The sequence below is a fragment of the Physella acuta genome, unplaced genomic scaffold, assembly GCF_028476545.2.
Source record: "Physella acuta isolate Inbredline_101_S28 unplaced genomic scaffold, ASM2847654v3 ptg000434l, whole genome shotgun sequence".
NCBI classification, from domain to species: Eukaryota; Metazoa; Mollusca; class Gastropoda; family Physidae; genus Physella; species Physella acuta.
Window position 1 is genome coordinate 310,531 of NW_026731953.1, and position 21,131 is coordinate 331,661.

The 21,131-nt window shown below is 37.9% G+C and overlaps 1 protein-coding gene across 1 annotated transcript; it reads left to right on the top strand.

Moving 5' to 3' along the window:
• The first annotated feature begins 12,660 nt into the window (after positions 1-12,660).
• Positions 12,661-18,676, top strand: LOC131942930 (uncharacterized). The gene is made up of 6 exons (XM_059302899.1): positions 12,661-12,747; positions 14,789-14,876; positions 15,934-16,027; positions 16,472-16,545; positions 17,894-17,976; positions 18,536-18,676. Exons 2-6 carry the CDS (start codon positions 14,796-14,798, stop codon positions 18,564-18,566), a joined length of 363 nt encoding a protein of 120 aa, XP_059158882.1. The 5' UTR covers positions 12,661-12,747; positions 14,789-14,795; the 3' UTR covers positions 18,567-18,676.
• The last annotated feature ends 2,455 nt before the right edge of the window (positions 18,677-21,131 follow it).

Consider the following 21,131-nt stretch of genomic DNA (forward strand, 5'->3'; position numbering starts at 1 on the left):
TTGTTTACTGCTTCTATTTATTACACTATAAGAAATAGACATCGGACGACTTGAACAAACGGTACTAAGACTGGACAACCTAATCCTAACATAACAACAACAAGACTAATTGAAGCCTCTTCCCCGGCAACAACGAACTCAAACTAAAAGGTCACTTTCTTGCGTACCGAGTCACACTTTCACTCGTTCAATATTCATGCGCACCAATTTGTCTAGTCAAACATACATCATAACAAGAGCCCCTGATAATTTTCCTCACCAGGTGCCCCACCCAAGCCGATACCGCCCCTGATATTAGCTATAAGGTGTATTAATTTACTTGGCAAGAGCCCCTAATAATTAACTGGTCTAGAGCCCCTGATAATTTTCCTCGCCAGGCGCCCCACCCAAGCCGATACCGCCCCCGATATTAGCTATAGGGTGTATAGAAGGACGAGGTAAACTGTATTGAAAGGCCAAGCTGAATGTTACAGTTGTCACATGAAGAGACGAACCAACACAACACGATAGTAAGCATTGATACTCTCTGTTTGTTACAGATTTCGAAGGTATTTAAAACTTTTTCGTTTCAATTTAGACGTTGCTGAACATTAGATTTTGTTGTAGCCTTAACTTATTCTGAACTTCAGTTATAGCTGAGCATTATATTTGATGTAGCTTTAGGCCTGGCTATAAATTTCGTTTGGTTAGGCACTAGACTTTGTTTAAAACACAAAGTGGTTATGAATTGTATTTTAATTAGATTCTGATTTGGTTTAAAGTAAGTTTAATTTGAGATTTGTGGCATTCACGAATGGCGCAATATTTTTGTTGTAAAACATTTTCCATTTGAAGCTGTCATCAATTAGATTTTTTTAACTTAATTTATTTATAATGGATTAAAACATTTCAAAAGCTATGTTATTTTGTAACACGCACTTTAAAATAGTAATTTAAAAAACATGTTTCTATTTAACTAATTACATATTGTAAATATTTATGACCATGACTTAATTCCGTGAAAAGATACAGATTGATTTTAGTCATATATAGAAAAAGAATCAAAATAAAACATATCAGAAATCACGGATAGCAAAGAAATAGAAGAAAAGTAAGAGTAATGACTAAATGATTCATCGCAATCTAATGTACAATTATTGTTCTACTAGTGTCAGGCATATATATATATATATATATATATATATATATATATATATATATATATATATATATATATATATATATATATATATATATATATATATATTTATATATACATATATATATATATATATATATATATATATATATATATATATATATATATATATATATATATTTATATATATATATATATATATATATATATATATATATATATATATATATAATTACGTCGTAGTGTTACCCCCTCTCCCCTCCCCCTCCCCGATGTCGGTATTTGTTGATTTTGCTCTTAAAAGACTATTCAACTCTAATCATTTATCTAGCTGAAATTGTCTTTTTTTGTGTATCTTTTGTTATTTTTGCCTAGGTGTCACTCCCCTAAATAGTGGAGACCCAAGTAATTTTCTCTCCAAACGCCCCGTTAAATTTTAAACCGCCCCTTATGTTACCTAGAGGGGTGTATACAAGAGCGAGGCTGAACACAAACAAGCAATACTAGATAGAGAGCATGTACCCAGTGGCGTAGCGAGGTCGGGTGTCACCCGGTGCGGCACTTAATGGTGTCCACCCCCCCCCCAGAGGCGTAGCGACCCTTCCCGGGGACAAACTTTCAAGTTTTCGATTTGCACCCCACCCCCCTCAAACTTCGATTTGCACCCCCCCCCCCCCTCAGGTTTTCGATTTGTACCCCCCCCCCAAGTTTTTCTCTCTATATTTTGCTATTTTTTGCCTTGGTGTCACCCCCCTAAATGGTGTCACCCGGTGCGGTCCGCACCCCCCGCGCCCCGCACCCTCGCTACGCCCCTGTATGGACCATTATTTGTTTTTTACAGTCTTAGATTGTGTTGAACGTAACATCTTCCTTACATCTTGATGTGCCTTACTGTTATTCTAGCCATCGGTACCTGTTACACATGAATGACAGGCCTATATTTTAATGTTATACTTCTTTGAGAAAAATAATTATAAATAGTTTTTGGCCAAAACGCAATGTGCTTTACTACACGTTGAACGATATCAGTGGAAAAGCATTGAAATAATTAAATTGCTAAAATTCCCGGCGAGGCCCTGCACTGGCCTCTGTGAAAAACCTATATGTAAAGCACCATGACTTGTGTGTTTAATAAGCATCATACACTCGGCATTGCCCGTATTGTAATCGTGCACAAAAATCACTTGAAATTTTAACAATTTTCACCGTATTACACCTCAGTCCTTCATCACATCCGAAGTATAGAGGACTTATTTTAATCGGGCAAAAATTATCAATCCAGATTTATCGAAATTAAGAGGTTTTATGCGTAATCCAGTCAGATAAACTGGGCTTTGCAATTCTGTCCGTATGTCTGTGTGTCTGTCTGTCTGTCCGTGTGTAAACACGATAACTTGAGTACCGTTACAGCTAGGTTGATGAAATTTCATATATAAGTATTTTATCAAAATCGTAGATCCGTATCAACTTTTGAGAGATTTCTGATAACCGGAAGTGGTACTTTTTCTACTTTGAAGTTTTCAAAAGCCTATAACTTGAGTATTATTTCAGATAGATAAATGAAATTTCACATGTAAGTAAAAGATCTAATTCTCTACCTACTGTTAATTTCCGTTGACTGGAAGTAGTAATTTACGCTACTTCCGATTTCTAAAAAAACTAATGTAAATTTTTAAAGTACTAATAATATTGCGCACTATTATGCACTTTTTTATTTGGCGTTCGCTTGGTGTGCAATTTCTTTTGTCTACGAGATTTTATTCTATTTTTAAAACTTTAAGTATTTAAAATGGATTAAAAATCATGTCTATAGCCCGAGTTCCCATCCCCTGTTGTTTTATATAAGAATATTCAAGAAAGTTTAGGGGAGATCACTCCCGGTTTATTTAAAACAGAATAGAATCTTGTACCAAAAAAAAACGAATTGCACACCAAGTGAACGCCAAACAAAATGTGTATAATAGTGCGGAATATGATTAGTACTTTGTAAATTCACATTCATTTTTTGAGAAAACGGAAATAACGTAAAATACTACTTCCGGTCAACGAAAAGTACTCAAAATTTGACGGATGGAAGAAAATTAGATCTTTTACTGACGTGTGAAATTTCATTTATCTGTCTGAAATAGTTCTTAAGTTTTTGAAAAATTCAAAGTTAAAAAAGTTCCACGTCCGTTTATCGTAAATCGCTAAAAAAGTTTTTACAGATCTACAAATTTGATATAATATTTATATATGAAATTTCATCAACCTAGCTGTAACGGTACTCAAGTTATCGTGTTCACAGACACACACACACAAACACACACACGCACGCACACACACACTAACACACAAAATTTCAGCCGGGGCCCCCGCTCGAGCTTAATCCGCCCCTGGTTCAGCGTCATATGGGCACGACCTGGTGACTGTGTGTGTGTCATATTGTTCTGGTATATCTGTGTATGTTTACCTCCTAATCCCAAATAACTAATTAACAATCGTTCATCCTGCAGATAAAAGACCCAGGTCCTGACAATGAGAATTTTCCTGTGTCTGTGTGCAGTCCTGCTGTTGAAGAGGTCCCATGCTGATCGTTCTCCTGCATGCCGGGCAGCGGTACGGGTGTATAACATATGCGGTAACTGCGCGCGTGAGGAGCCTATCGTGAGCAGTGCGTGCCAAACAGAAGTGAGTCTGTGTGAACAATACACAGATGCTTATTTTAGTATACATCGTTGTCTTCCTGCCGATTTGGCTCATCAACCATGCAAACAACTATTAGCACATATACACACATACTGCGTTTTTTTAACTAGAACAACACCATCACCACGATAAACAACAACAACAATAACGACAACACCGACTTGAAGGTCTCTCGACCCACGGCCGTCACCAACAAACCATTGATGCAACTTTAAGTTTAATTTAACTTTAATTAACTTTAATTTGACTTAAATTTAACTTAACTTTAATCAATAAATATTAAGATGAAATTTGAATTACTTGTTGGTGATTTATCTTAAGCTGGGTTTGTAAAATAAGAGGATAATTTTTTTAGTTAATAATGATCTTAAATCACAAGTATTAATTTGTAAATACGGTTCTATAGTGCCGGTTGTGTGTGTGTGTGTGCATGTTTGTGTGTGTAAGTGTGTTTGTATATAAGGCTTTAAACTTGTATTCCTATTCAGACGAAGCATCCAAAAACATTCGTACAAATTAACTCTCCCCAAAACTGTGCCAACTTATCACCAAACAAAATATCATGAAATTAATAGCATTCAAAGTATCACAAAACGAACTGTGGAAAGAAAAAGTAATTAATTCAAACAAATTAAAACAACCAAAAAAAATCTAAGTTAATATAAAATTGAAACAAAATGTCACCCATGAAAAAACATAAAGTTTATAATAACAAGATTTTAAAATATTTACTAAAAAGAAGTACATAATCTGTTTCTTTAAACATATAATACGGTACCACTATTTAAATAAACACTAGACTACCCGTTATTCTTGAATAACCGTGGTTTTCGGGTGTAATCAATAAATGACGTAACGTTTGTTTGAAAAATGTTATCTTTCCTTTTCCAATCGTTACACAACTTCATCAAAGGTTAGACCCCACGTTCAAAAAGACGTTACACCTCATGCAACATGTTATTGTCTAGAGCTAGAGCTAGAGCTAGGGCTAGGGCTAGGGTTAGGGCTAAGGCTAGGGCTAGGGCTAGGGCTAGGGCTAGGGCTAGGGCTAGGGCTAGGGCTAGGGCTAGGGCTAGGGCTAGGGCTAGGGCTAGGGCTAGGGCTAGGGCTAGGGCTAGGGCTAGGGCTAGGGCTAGGGCTAGGGCTAGGGCTGGGCTGGGCTAGGGCTAGGGCTAGGGCTAGGGCTAGGGCTAGGTCTGGGCTAGGGCTAGGGCTAGGGCTAGGGCTAGGGCTAGGGCTAGGGCTAGGGCTAGGGCTAGGGCTAGGGCTAGGGCTAATGCTAGGGCTAGGGCTAGGGCTAGGGCTAGGGCTAGGGCTAGGGCTAGGGCTAGGGCTAGGGCTAGGGCTAGGGCTAGGGCTAGGGCTAGGGCTAGGGCTAGGGCTAGGGCTAGGGCTAGGGCTAGGGCTAGGGCTAGGGCTAGGGCTAGGGCTAGGGTTAGGGCTAGGGCTAGGGCTAGGGCTAGGGCTAGGGCTAGGGCTAGGGCTAGGGCTAGGGCTAGGGCTAGGGCTAGGGCTAGGCTTAGGGTTAGGCTTAGGCTTAGGCTTAGGGTTAGGGTTAGGGTTAGGGTTAGGGTTAGGGTTAGGGTTAGGGTTAAGGTTAGGGTTAGGGTTAGGGTTAGGGTTAGGGTTAGGGTTAGGATTAGGGTTAGGGTTAGGGTTAGGGTTAGGGTTAGGGTTAGGGTTAGGGTTAGGGTTAGGGTTAGGGTTAGGGTTAGGGTTAGGGTTAGGGTTAGGGTTAGGGTTAGGGTTAGGGTTAGGGTTAGGGTTAGGGTTAGGGTTAGGGTTAGGGTTAGGGTTAGGGTTAGCTAAACATAGATTTATATAAATCATGAAGGCTTGAAATAATTTAGTATAGGAATTCATTATTTGCATAGATTCTAGATCTAGAATCTAGATCTAGAATCTACGGTTGGCTTAAGTCTTGTTTTTCCGTAGATCCAGATAGATAAATCCCTTGTATTCTTGCATTAGGTGATCTGTGAAGCTAAACAGCAAAGATTTATATACAATATTTAAGGACTAAAATAGTTAAATAAAGAAACTCTAATTTTTTTTTTATGTCGCTACTTAATTTAGGTTTGGTATATCGGTCGATCTAGAATCTCTAGATCTACGCTAGATAAAGAAAATATATAATGTATAGTCAAATTAGAAGAAATTCCCTGCGATCCTAATGAAAATTTATAATAGTGTTGGATCCTAATAAAAATAGCAAAGAGATTTATCGTGAAAGCTTTAGCCGACAGAAAATGTAGCTTTATAATATGTTAAACTTTTTAATGGGCAACAAAATCTTCCATGTTTCATTGTTTCTTGTGAAAAATAAGTAAATGAATCAAATGACATCACTATAAAGTAATTGTTCTGAACTTTTATAATTAAAGTGGTTATGGTAAAAAAAAATTCATAAAAAACGTTTTAATAACAAGCTTTTATGTACTAATGCACTAAAAAGTAGAAAATAAATTATACACTACTATTTAAATTACTATAAAGAAAAGCGTGGGTCACTTTAGTACTTTAGTACCTATTTTATACCTTTACTAATATTTGAGAAGAGACCCACGCTTTTCTTTATAGTAATTTAAATGGTAGTGTATAATTTATTTTCTACTTTTTAGTGCATTAGTACATAAAAGCTTGTTATTAAAACGTTTTTTTTTTTATGAATTTTTTTTTCAGTACTTTACATGTTTTATTTACAATAGTGTTACATGACTAAAAACTATTGCGCGTCTATTGAACGTGATGGCGCGCCTACTGAAGGTGATGGCGCAGCGATTGAACGTGATGACGCGTGTGGTGTGGTTGGATAGACATGCCTATTGATTCGGTCCAAATTTTAATTAATTCATAAAAAATTAATTAGGCATCCAATTAAGTCAAATTTAGTTTCAGATTGCATTGTCTTCATGTCTTGACCCACGTGCCAAATGTGAATCGTATTTGTCAAGTAGAAGTTTCCGAATTTTCACTCCTGCATTTCTATCTAGACTGACGACAGACTGGCGACAGAGGAAGTGAGTTAAATAAAAGTTTGTAAAAAAAAATTCATAAAAAACGTTTTAATAACAAGCTTTTATGTAATGATGCACTAAAAGGTAGAAAATAAATTATACACTACTATTTAAATTACTATAAAGAAAAGCGTGGGTCCCTTCTCAAATATTAATAAAGGTATCCAATAGGTACAAAAGTGACCCACGCTTTTCTTTATAGTAATTTAAATAGTAGTGTATAATTTATTTTCTACTTTTTAGTGCATCATTACATAAAAGCTTGTTATTAAAACGTTTTTTATGAATTTTTTTTCAGTACTTTACATGTTTTATTTACAATAGTGTTACATGACTAAAAACCATTGCGCGCCTACTGAACGTGATGGCGCAGCTATTAAACCTGATGGCGCAGCTATTGAAAGTGATGACGCGTGTGGTGTGGTTGGATTGACATGCCTACTGATTCGGTCCAAATTTTAATTAATTCATAAAAAATTAATTAGGTATCCAATTAAGTCAAATTTAGTTTCAGATTGCATTGTCTTCATGTCTTGACCCACGTGCCAACTGTGAATCGTATCGGTCAAGTAGAACTGTCCGAATTTTCACTCCTGCGTTTCCATCTAGACTGACGACAGACTGTCGACAGACTGTCGACAGAGGAAGTGAGTTAAATAAAAGCTTGTAAAAAGCAGAATATTCTCCACATACACACGAATTTTACAGTTCTACACGTAGTGCAGACGCTCTCATGCAACTAAACAGACAAACAAAAAATAAATATTCAAGCTTTTAAACAAAACTCGAGATTCAGTAGCAGAGGCGTAGCGACCCTTCCCGGCGGCCGGGGACAAACTTTTCGATTTGCACCCCGCTCAAGATTTTGATTTGCACCCCCCTCAAACTTTCGATTTGCACCCCCCCCCCCCTTGAGATTTCCATTTGCACCCCCCCCCCCTCAAACTTTCGATTTGCACCCCCCTCAACCTTTCAATTTATTTTTCCAACCCATTTTGGCGCCCCCTAAGGTCGGCGCCCGGAGACATATGTCCCCCCCCCTTCGCTACGCTACTGTTTAGTAGTATAATAGATAGATATACCTTAGGCCACTTATAGCATTTTAGTAAGAGAATTAATACTTAATGTTATAGCGACCCAAAAATTGGACGAAACGTTTGGAACAGCTGTTCTACTTAACAGTCAACAAATGCCTCGTGGGATTTCTTTTCTCTGACTAGAAGTTCACCAGCATTTTACGCACCATGCGAATACACAGTTTGCTCAATGCTCACACCAAGTTGTGTGTGGTTTAGGTCGTACACAGCAAGTAGGGTGGGAAAAATGTATGTTTATGCACACGGTTTCTGTGTTGAGAGAAGGGGAAACAATGTATGTCAAAGTGTGTTGCATCAATACGAAAATAGATGTTATCTAGAATTGTTCATCAATACGAACATAGATGTTGTCTAGAATTGTTGCATCAATACGAAAATAGATGTTATCTAGAATTGTTCATCAATACGAACATAGATGTTGTCTAGAATTGTTGCATCAATAGGAAAATAGATGTTATCTAGAATTGTTCATCAATAGGAACATAGATGTTGTCTAGAATTGTTGCATCAATACGAAAATAGATGTTATCTAGAATTGTTCATCAATAGGAACATAGATGTTGTCTAGAATTGTTGCATCAATACGAAAATAGATGTTATCTAGAATTGTTCATCAATAGGAACATAGATGTTGTCTAGAATTGTTGCATCAATACGAAAATAGATGTTATCTAGAATTGTTCATCAATACGAACATAGATGTTGTATAGAATTGTTGCATCAATACGAAAATAGATGTTATCTAGAATTGTTCATCAATAGGAACATAGATGTTGTCTAGAATTGTTGCATCAATACGAAAATAGATGTTATCTAGAATTGTTCATCAATACGAACATAGATGTTGTCTAGAATTGTTGCATCAATACGAAAATAGATGTTATCTAGAATTGTTCATCAATACGAACATAGATGTTGTCTAGAATTGTTGCATCAATACGAAAATAGATGTTATCTAGAATTGTTCATCAATACGAACATAGATGTTGTCTAGAATTGTTGCATCAATACGAAAATAGATGTTATCTAGAATTGTTCATCAATACGAACATAGATGTTGTCTAGAATTGTTGCATCAATACGAAAATAGATGTTATCTAGAATTGTTCATCAATACGAACATAGATGTTGTCTAGAATTGTTGCATCAATACGAAAATAGATGTTATCTAGAATTGTTCATCAATACGAACATAGATGTTGTCTAGAATTGTTGCATCAATACGAAAATAGATGTTATCTAGAATTGTTCATCAATACGAACATAGATGTTAACTAGAATTGTTGCATCAATACCAACATAGATGTTGTCTAGAATTGTTGCATCAATACCAACATAGATGTTAACTAGAATTGTTCATCAATACCAACATAGATGTTATCTAGAATTGTTCATTAATACCAACATAGATGTTATCTAGAATTGTTCATCAATACCAACATAGATGTTAACTAGAATTGTTGCATCAATACCAACATAGATGTTATCTAGAATTGTTGCATCAATACCAACATAGATGTTGTCTAGAATAGTTTCATCAATACCAACATAGATGTTAACTAGAATTGCTCCAGTGCATACACATATGAAAGCTGTGAAGTATAAGATTGATTGAAAGCGAATACCAATGAGTACAATAACATTTGTTGTACAATCGTATAGAAGCCCTAGAACTATAATAACTATATGAATTTGTAACTTTAAAGGCTTGTTATGAAAACATAATTAACCGTCGCTAAAGATTACTGTTTATTTAGTAAAAAAAAATATTAGGTAATTTTAAATATAGAAACTCTGGTTCTATTTTAAAATATTGATGTCCTCTACCCCGCCCGATCCAACCACATGCTACTTTACTAGAAGTATCCTAATATATAAATGACCACCTGCGCACTTCTCTCTATGTCCGCAACATTTTTAAGACTATATGATCAGTATGTTCAGCGATATATGGAGAACTTAAAGATACAGACTTTTGTTGAAAATAATATGCTGGATGTAATAAATGTATGAACTAATTTTATTTAAAGAAGAAAAATAAAGGCATATTCGAATGGATATACACATTTTAATTATACAACCTGAAAAGTGTTTATTGTCGTTACGAGAACGAAAAAAAATAAACCGGGAGTGATCTCCCCTATACGTTCTCGAATATTCTTATATAAAAAACAGGGGATGGGAATTCGGGATATAGGCATGAATTTTAATCCATTTTAAATACTTAAACTTTTTAAAATAGAATGAAATCTCGTAGAAAAAGAATTGCACACCACTGAACGCCAAATAAACTGTGCATAATAGTGCGGAATATTATTAGTACTTTATAAATTTACATTAGTTTTTGAGAAATCGGAAATAACGTAAATTAGTACTTCCAGTCAACGGAAATTACTTAAAAATTTAACAGAAGGTAGGAAATTAGATCTTTTACTTACGTGTGAAATTTCATTTATCTATCTGAAATAGTACTCACGTTATAGGCTTTAGAAAAATTCAAAGTAAAAAAGTACCACTTCCGTTTATCGGTAATCGCTCAAAAGTTGATACGGATCTACGATTTTGATAAAATACTTATATATGAAATTTCATCAACCTAGCTGTAACGGTACTCAAGTTATCGTGTTTACACACACACACACACACACACACACACACATACACACAGACATACGGACAAGATTATGTTTTTCCGTATCAGTATGGTATAAAACATCGAGATTTGAAAAACTCTCGATTTTTTTTTTGCAGGATTACAAGACTTTCTCTATACTTCGTATATACGAGAAAGTAAAAATGACGTCACATGTTTATACTACGGAAAGTTCACAAAACTATTGGCGTCATTTTCCAGTTTTAGAATATGAAGAAATGAACTTTGAACTATATCATGCAAATTTGATTTAGATCTATAGATCTACTTATCAAGACGTGTACTATGAAATGTATACAATTTCTCGGCCAAAAGTAATACAATTTACTTTAAAAAAACAACATAAATACCATTGAACAGCCGTGTTTTTAACTAAATCATTTAAGTCTCTTAATCAGTGTGTGCATTTAATATGGTGTTGTGTTGACTAATAATGTAATTATTTGTTTTTTCTAATAGGTTGCGTATGTTATTTTAAATGTGTTGGATTTTAGTTATTTAGTTATTTCTTTGATTAGTCAGTAATATCGTTTAACGTGTAGTAAAGCACATTGCCTTTTGACCTATAACTATTTTATAACATATTTTTCCCAAACAAGTATAACATTGAAATATATAGGCATATAATGCACGTGTAACGGTTACCGACGGGTAGCGGCCATATAAGAGTCGTTAAAATCTGTATTGTCACTACTGCATAATCGTTGTGTCTTCGTTGTTACTCGCAGCCCTAAATGTCCCAAAATCCAGTCAGGTACCTGTCAGAGCTGAGCAAACTCACTATGCACTAGAGCCATAGTATTGTAATCGCTAGCCCTACTGTATATCCTCTGAAATTCTAAACAGTGTATCGTTTTAGAACGTGCATTTATTGTTTGTGTGTAGGCAAGCGTAGTTGTGAGGAAAGAACTTGTTTTAACACAGCTCATGACAGGCTAACCACTAAAAAACAACTGTCACATACAGGTATCGATTGTATCGATTGATTCTGTGCGTGTAATCAATCATCTTGTATGGTTGCTGTCAAAGTTTGAATCACTACTACAAGTTATATCAATCCCTTACCGCCATCATCTCACTTGTCAAGATCTCCTCCCATTCCGGCTGCTTTAAGTCTTGGTATAACCACGATCTTATTTTAAAGTTGTATTTGTCTCCAACATGCAAGTAAACACGCAAAAGTTCCAACAGGTATTCGATATCTCCGTTCTTGTATGTCTTAGCATGTGAAGAGTTTGGTCATTAGCCGACCACACAACACCCATATACTTTTTGATGTCCAATAAGTTCTTTATAATAATTATATTTTATTTATTTAAAATTTAAAAAAAAACCAACCATTTTTGACTTTTAAGTTTTTGTATGAAAGCCAAAATTTTGAAACTACTCAACCCCTTTTGAAATAAGACTGAAAACATTGTACACATGGGGTGCACTGCACGGGTAATAACGCAGCTAGTGTTAGCACAATAGAGAGTGTAGGATAGTATTATATATTGGAGCTTGTAAAATCCTGTGGATTGTCGCTGGAAATAGGATCTATTCAACTGGGAAACTGGGAGTTATATTTCATGTTAAAGTACATTAAATCACGGTATTTGTATACAGTTGGTAATTCTCACGGTATCTGTTTACAGTTGGTAATTCTCGCGTATCTAAATACAGTTGGTAATTCTCACGGTATGTGTATACAGTTGGTAATTCTCACGGTATCTTTACACAGTTGGTAATTCTGGGGTAAGAGTGCCATTTATGAAAACAGAAACAGCAGTCACACAACGAAAACACAACACACAAAACAGCAACATCGCACAGTTTGACACCTTGCGATACAACCACTTACAACACTACCAAAGTATACCTCAAAAATATCACAACTCATCCTTAACTCTGAACCTCACACCAACTTTACGTCACAGCACATCCTCAACACACCAACACCGTACGCACCATGGGAATGTACATCCTTCACTCTATGTTAGCGCAGTGCACACACCAGCACAGTACGCACCATGGGAGTGCACGCCATTCACAGAATGCTTGTTCTAAGTGTCCATGACTAACACCAAATGGTACAGAGCCTAGGCCGCAGTCAGAGATTCTAACAGACAGTTCTATTTCATTCGCTGATTTTTGCAGTCTTTATTTGGCTATGTAAGTGTGAATAAATAATATATCTTGACGTGTAATATTAGAATGTACATGATGGTCATTATATAAAAAATAAACCATCTAGATCTACACTGTCTGATGTTGTTGTGTTCTAACTTTAACAGTAAAGTTAGTTAACTAAAAAAGGCAAGGTTAGTTTGCGAAGACTAAAGACACATCTACCTGCATGTATAGATAATGGTGATGGTGTGAAGCTACTTAACAAGTAGACAAGATGTCCTACTCAACAAGTAGACAAAATGTCCTACTCAACAGGTAGACAAAATGTCCTACTCAACAGGTAGACAAAATGTCCTACTCAACTGGTAGACAAAAAGTCCTACTCAACAGGTAGACAAAATGTCCTACTCAACAGGTAGACAAAATGTCCTCCTCAACAGGTAGACAAAATGTCCTCCTCAACTGGTAGACAAAATGTCCTAGGTAGACAAAATGTCCTACTCAACAGGTACACAAAATGTCCTACTCAACTGGTAGACAAAATGTCCTAGGTAGACAAAATGTCCTACTCAACTGGTAGACAAAATGTCCTAGGTAGACAAAATGTCCTACTCAACAGGTAGACAAAATGTCCTACTCAACTGGTAGACAAAAAGTCCTAGGTAGACAAAATGTCCTACTGAACAGGTAGACAAAATGTCCTACTCAACTGGTAGACAAAATGTCCTAGGTAGACAAAATGTCCTACTCAACAAGTAGACAAAAAGTCCTACTCAACAGGTAGACAAAATGTCCTAGGTAGACAAAATGTCCTACTGAACAGGTAGACAAAATGTCCTACTCAACTGGTAGACAAAATGTCCTAGGTAGACAAAATGTCCTACTCAACAGGTAGACAAAATGTCCTACTCAACAGGTAGACAAAATGTCCTACTCAACAGGTAGACAAAATGCCCTACTCAACAAGTAGACAAAATGTCCTCCTCAACTGGTAGACAAAATGTCCTACTCAACAGGTAGACAAATTGTCCTACTCAACTGGTAGACAAAATGTCCTAGGTAGACAAAATGTCCTACTGAACAGGTAGACAAAATGTCCTATTCAACAAGTAGACAAAATGTCCTAGGTAGACAAAATGTCCTACTCAACAGGTAGACAAAATGTCCTATTCAACAAGTAGACAAAATGTCCTACTCAACAAGTAGACAAAATGTCCTACTCAACAGGTAGACAAAATGTCCTACTCAACAGGTAGACAAAATGTCCTACTCAACAAATAGACAAAATGTCCTACTCAACAGGTAGACAAAATGTCCTACTCAACATGTAGACAAAATGTCCTACTCAACAGGTAGACAAAATGTCCTACTCAACAGGTAGACAAAATGTCCTAGGTAGACAAAATGTCCTACTCAACAAGTAGACAAAATGTCCTACTCAACAGGTAGACAAAATGTCCTAGGTAGACAAAATGTCCTACTCAACAAGTAGACAAAATGTCCTAGGTAGACAAAATGTCCTAGGTAGACAAAATGTCCTACTCAACAGGAAGACAAAATGTCCTACTCAACAGGTAGACAAAATGTCCTACTCAACAAATAGACAAAATGTCCTACTCAACAGGTAGACAAAATGTCCTACTCAACATGTAGACAAAATGTCCTACTCAACAGGTAGACAAAATGTCCTACTCAACAGGTAGACAAAATGTCCTAGGTAGACAAAATGTCCTACTCAACAAGTAGACAAAATGTCCTACTCAACAGGTAGACAAAATGTCCTAGGTAGACAAAATGTCCTACTCAACAAGTAGACAAAATGTCCTAGGTAGACAAAATGTCCTAGGTAGACAAAATGTCCTACTCAACAGGAAGACAAAATGTCCTACTCAACAGGTAGACAAAATGTCCTACTCAACAGGTAGACAAAATGTCCTACTCAACAGGTAGACAAAATGTCCTAGGTAGAAAAAAATGTCCTACTCAATGTCATGTCATACACGTTTGTACACAGGTCCGTGATAGAGGTCATCGTGTTCAAGGTCGTTCCGCTTTTAATGCTCTGTGTGCCCTTGACCTTCAGCGAGCGAATGACCCTGTCGTCTGCTGACATCCAGTCCATCATGCGCAGACACAACCAAATACGTCAGGGGGCCAATGTGACTAAAATGGTGAGTCGGGGGGGGGGGGGGGCAATGTGACTAAAATGGTGAGTCAGGGGGGGGGCAATGTGACTAAAATGGTGAGTCAGGGGGCCAATGTGACTAAAATGGTGAGTCAGGGGGGGGGGCAATGTGACTAAAATGGTGAGTCAGGGGGCCAATGTGACTAAAATGGTGAGTCAGGGGGGGGGGGGCAATGTGACTAAAATGGTGAGTCAAGGGGGGGGGGGGCAATGTGACTAAAATGGTGAGTCAGGGGGCCAATGTGACTAAAATGGTGAGTCAGGGGGGGGGAAATGTGACTAAAATGGTGAGTCGGGGTGGGGGGCAATGTGACTAAAATGCTGAGTCGGGGGGGGGCAATGTGACTAATATGGTGAGTCAGGGGCCAATGTGACTAAAATGGTGAGTCAGGGGACCAATGTGACTAAAATGTTAGTCGTTAAACACCCCTCACAGAAGTACATTTGAGGAAGATTTTAAATTTGAAGTGAGCTAAGCAGACACTACCTAAGCTGTTTATCAATCTAAGCATCTAAAGTGTTTGTGTTATCGCCTCACCAGAATTCATTTATTCTGCAATTATGTAAATCAATCTGTTTCGCTAAGCTCTAAGTCATCGTGTCCTGCTAATTGCTCATTTCTATGTCCTGCTAAGCTCTATGTCCTGCTAAGCTCTATGTCCTGCTAAGCTCTATGTCCTGCTAAGCTCTATGTCCTGCTAAGCTCTATGTCCTGCTAAGCTCTATGTCCTGCTAAGCTCTATGTCCTGCTAAGCTCTATGACCTGCTAAGCTCTATGTCCTGCTAAGCTCTATGTCCTGCTAAGCTCTATGTCCTGCTAAGCTCTATGTCCTGCTAAGCTCTATGTCCTGCTAAGCTCTATGACCTGCTAAGCTCTATGTCCTGCTAAGCTCTATGTCCTGCTAAGCTCTATGTCCTGCTAAGCTCTATGTCCTGCTAAGCTCTATGTCCTGCTAAGCTCTATGTCCTGCTAAGCTCTATGTCCTGCTAAGCTCTATGTCCTGCTAAGCTCTATGTCCTGCTAACATACTCTGTCTGTTCAGGCTTGGGTCCATTCTACGGCCAACCTGGCGGCCGCCTGGGGGGAGGGCTGTACGTGGTCAGCCATGCATGACAGACACGCCTTCATCTCCTACAGTAAGTATCTGATAAATAGCATTACATTGTCACTCGACACGACTTTACATCCTATAGTAAGTATCTGATAAATAGCATTACATTGTCATTTGACACGACTTTACATCCTACAATAAGTATATGATAAATGTCAGTATATTGACATTTGACACGACTTTACATCCTACAATAAGTATATGATAAATGTCAGTATATTGACATTAGACACGACTTTATATCATACAGTATCTGATAAATGTCAGTCATTGATATTAGACACGATTTGACATCCCATTTAGGGCATAAAAGTTATAATTAGAAATTATCAGTTTTAGCATGTGAGATTCTAATGAGGCTTAAAGCTATCACTATCACGGAATGTTTGTGTTGGCTTACATCGATTAAAGCTACCACAGCATGTTTATTTTGGCTTACATCGATTAATCGTGTTTGTCTTTTGGTCAGCGAAGAAAACGGACCAGGTATTTAGGTTCGCATTCGCAAGATGGGGGGACGATTCAAGTGAAGAATACAGGCGGGTAAGTACAGGGGTTATGGGTTACTGAAGGGTGGGTGAGTGGGTCATAGATTACTGAAGGGTGAGGTCAGGGGTTATGGGTTACTGATGGGTAGCTATATGGGTTATGGGTTACTGACAGGTGGGTGGATGGGTCATGGAGTACTGAAGGGTGATTACACTACAAACACAAAAGTCTGAAGTTCGGACCTCGGGTTCGTCTGTAGGACGCTCCTGAGTTCACCCAGTTTTAATGAGTACCTGACTCACTTTATGGAATCAAAAGCGGCTGGGCATAGAGTTGACCCCTCTATCCCCTTTCCTGTCGAGATCATTGAAACAGATGAACTCTACTTCATCTGCCCCATCTGTCTTGGGCGCGAACGGGAAAAGATGATAATGATGAAGTACACGGGTCGCATATTAATGAAGGGTGTATGAGTGGGGTGTAGATTACTGAAGGGTGTATGAGTGGGGTGTATATTACTGAAGGGTGGATGAGTGGGGTGTATATTACTGAAGGGTAAATACAGGGGGTTGCACATTAATGAATGACTTGGAAGCCTCATAAATTAGTTTTAAAGATATTATTTAGTGCAAGATAACACTGGATATAGGATATCCCTTGGCCCACCTAGCTGTTAAATAAAATATCCCTGGACCCACCTAGCTGTTAAATAAAATATCCCTTGGCCCACCTAGCTGTTAAATAAAATATCCCTGGACCCACCTAGCTGTTAAATAAAATATCCCTGGACCCACCTAGCTGTTAAATAAAATATCCCTGGACCCACCTAGCTGTTAAATAAAATATCCCTGGACCCACCTAGCTGTTAAATAAAATATCCTTGCGCCCACCAGGATATGAAGTAGGATATCCCTGTGCCAGAAAACCTTACTACATTATACATAGATTGGCGAGGTATATCTTCCAGAGAAACCTGAATACTGTAACGCTGAAATCTATAGTCATCCATTATGGTGAACTATTTTAGTTCAAGAACAGAGTTTCTTCCAGGCATCTCTTCGGGGGGGCGAAGCCCCCCCGAAAAATTTTTACCGCCCCCCCGAACGAAATGAAATTTATATGATTTATATAGAAAATATATACTTTTAACAGTGTCCGCCCCCCCGAAGAAAGTTTACCGCCCCCCCGAAGATTTCAAGTGCCCCCCCCGGAGAAAAAAGTCTGGAAGAAACACTGTTCAAGAAGATTAACTGTGTTCTTCTTCATGTATATGACAAGATTCATTCATTCGTAAATGAACTCTAATGTTTAATTAAAACAAAGATGACAAAAAATAAGTTAACCGTATCCTCTGTCGACATTGTAGCCATATTTCAAACCTATTTCCCAACTTTTTTACCAGATTATCGAACCTAGCAACATCTACGTTGGTTGTGCCTTCATTAGCTGTGATGTTGACAAAGCTAATTTTGTTTGCATTTATAGGTAGGTCATATGGTATAAAGCTACGTATTTATAGGTGGTCATATAATTTATTTCTTTGAATCTATATGGTATAATTATATGTATTTTAGGTGGGTCCTGAGTTTTACTTGTATGTATTTATAGATGTAGAGCATTTATAGGTATGTCGTTTTACGTTTATGTATGTATAGCAAGATAGTGTACTTTAGCTAAAATAACGACAGCAGTAAAGCAGTGGCAGCTAAAATAGCTGGAGCTAAGATAGTGTCAGCTACGGGGGACTGGAAGCCATAGGCAGCTACAATCGCCGCAGCTATTATAGCTGTATTATGTTGGCGACAATAATAGGGACGACTAGAATAACGGTAGTTAAATCAAGATTCGATTGCAAAGAAATGGAGTAAATCGCCCTCCACACCTTACCTTACCACCCACGGACCCCTTAAATGGAAGCTGTAACACATTTATTTTGACGATAGCTAGCTTTTGTTGTTTAATTACACAATGTCAAAATATCTTCTGTAATTAATGTAATTAGTGAGATTAAACTGATGACCAGACAATCACGTTAAAATTTTAGGACTGGTCCCAGCTTCCCACCACTGACCTAATGATGCATGCTGGGATATGCACGTGAAACCTGCTCCAGTCATCTCAGGAGAGATAGAGAGAGGCTAGGAGAGATAGAGAGACTAGGAGAGATAGAGAGGCTAGGAGAGATAGAGAGACTAGGGGAGATAGAGAGGCTAAGAGAGATAGAGAGAGGCTAGGAGAGATAGAGAGGCTAAGAGAGATAGTGAGGCTAGGAGAGAGTAGTAGAGATATACTAGGAGAGATAGAGATGCTTAGAGAGATAGAGAGAGGCTAGGAGAGATAGAGAGGCTAGGAGAGATAGAGAGGCTAAGAGAGATAGAGAGAGGCTAGGAGAGATAGAGAGGCTAAGAGAGATAGAGAGAGGCTAGGAGAGATAGAGAGGCTAAGAGAGATAGTGAGGCTAGGAGAGAGTAGTAGAGATATACTAGGAGAGATAGAGGTGCTTAGAGAGATAGAGAGAGGCTAGGAGATAGAGGGGCTAGGAGAGATAGAGAGGCTAAGAGAGATAGAGAGAGGCTAGGAGAGATAGAGAGGCTAAGAGAGATAGAGAGAGGCTAGGAGAGATAGAGAGGCTAAGAGAGATAGTGAGGCTAGGAGAGAGTAGTAGAGATATACTAGGAGAGATAGAGATGCTTAGAGAGATAGAGAGAGGCTAGGAGATAGAGGGGCTAGGAGAGATAGAGAGGCTAAGAGAGATAGAGAGAGGCTAGGAGAGATAGAGAGGCTAAGAGAGATAGAGAGAGGCTATGAGATAGAGAGAGGCTAGGAGAGATAGAGAGGCTAAGAGAGATAGAGAGACTAGGAGTGATAGCGGCTAGGAGAGATAGAGAGACTGGGAGAGATAGAGAGGCTAGAAGAGATAGACTAGGATAGAGTAGGAGAGATATACTAGGAGAGATAGAGAGGCTTAGAGAGATAGAGAGAGACTAGGAGAGATAGAGAGATTAGGACAGAGAAACTATGAGAGATAGAGAGATAAGAAGATAGAGAGACTAGGAGAGATAGAGACTAGGAGAGACAGAGAGGCTAGGAGAGATATGGAGTAGGACAGATAGATTAAAAGAGATACAGAGACTAAGAGAGTGAGATAGGGAGAGAGTGAGAGTGAGAGAGAGACCAAGAGAGTGAGAGAGAGAGACTACTAGCGCTGAACTGTTTGGGCCTGTTCACTATTTCACAATAAAAGAATATTTTCACACACCTAACCCCATCACATATGACGTTATGTATCCCCTAGTCAAAGGGCGACCCCTAAACTACGAACCCAAAATATTACATAATATGCAACAACACGTAAACTACCACCCCACAAATTACATAACATATAGCCTTACTCACACTACGACCCCCTACCACATATTACATAACATGCAGCATTATGACCCTCCATATTATATGACACAGTGCTTTACATACTCCACGACCTAAGCATATTATACCACAAGTTAATGAGCTACTATTCTTGATTAATGTAATAAAGGTTAGAACAAATTACTTAAAGCTTTACTTCATTTATTTACATTTTAAAATTTGCGTTTAAATTAATTCCAAAACAATTTGGAATCGTGAACTTTAGCTAAAGACCTGCCACACTGGCAAAAACAAAATATACGAATGTAGATCTAGTTACTGTCTTAAAACTACGAACCACACAAACAAAAGACACGGATGTAGATCTAGTTACTGTCTTAAAACTACGAACCACACAAACAAAAGACACGAATGTAGATCTAGTTACTGTCTTAAAACTACGAACCACACAAACAAAAGACACGAATGTAGATCTAGTTACTGTCTTAAAACTACGAACCACACAAACAAAAGACACGAATGTAGTTACACTACGAACCACACAAACAAAAGACACGAATGTAGATCTAGTTACTGTCTTAAAACTACGAACCACACAAACAAACGACACGAATGTAGATCTAGTTACTGTCTTAAAACTACGAACCACACAAACAAACGACACGAATGTAGATCTAGTTACTGTCTTAAAACTACGAACCACACAAACAAACGACACGAATGTAGATCTAGTTACTGTCTTAAAACTACGAACCACACAAACTAAAGACACGAATGTAGATCTAATTACTGTCTTAAAACTACGAACCACACAAACAGATGTTTCTTTCTGCAGATTGTTATATTACCTTGACCCAGTTTCACCTGCATTGCAAAAAGCGCGTGACGAGGTCGGGGTGACGAAAGATTTCACACCTACCTGTGACACCCCCGGCGTCACGAGCCGTCAGTCGCGGTGATGTCCCCTTGTAGCTTTCCATATCCGTTACCTACATCTGTTTTAGGGGGGGGGTGTGGCCTGTCACTGATACCTGTTTAACTGTAGGGGTGGGGTTTGTAACTTGTTTACATTACTAAACCAAATATTGTATGATAGGATGTTTATGATGAAGGCTAACCAAGTTTAGTCTATTAAACTCCAAATATATTTTTCAAGCCTGATTAGTCTGTAATTTGTTTAAGATAAACTTAAGTCAAATCGCGACGAATTTAAAATAAAATAAATCGGGAGTGATCTCCCCTAAACTGTCTCGAATATTCTTATATAACAC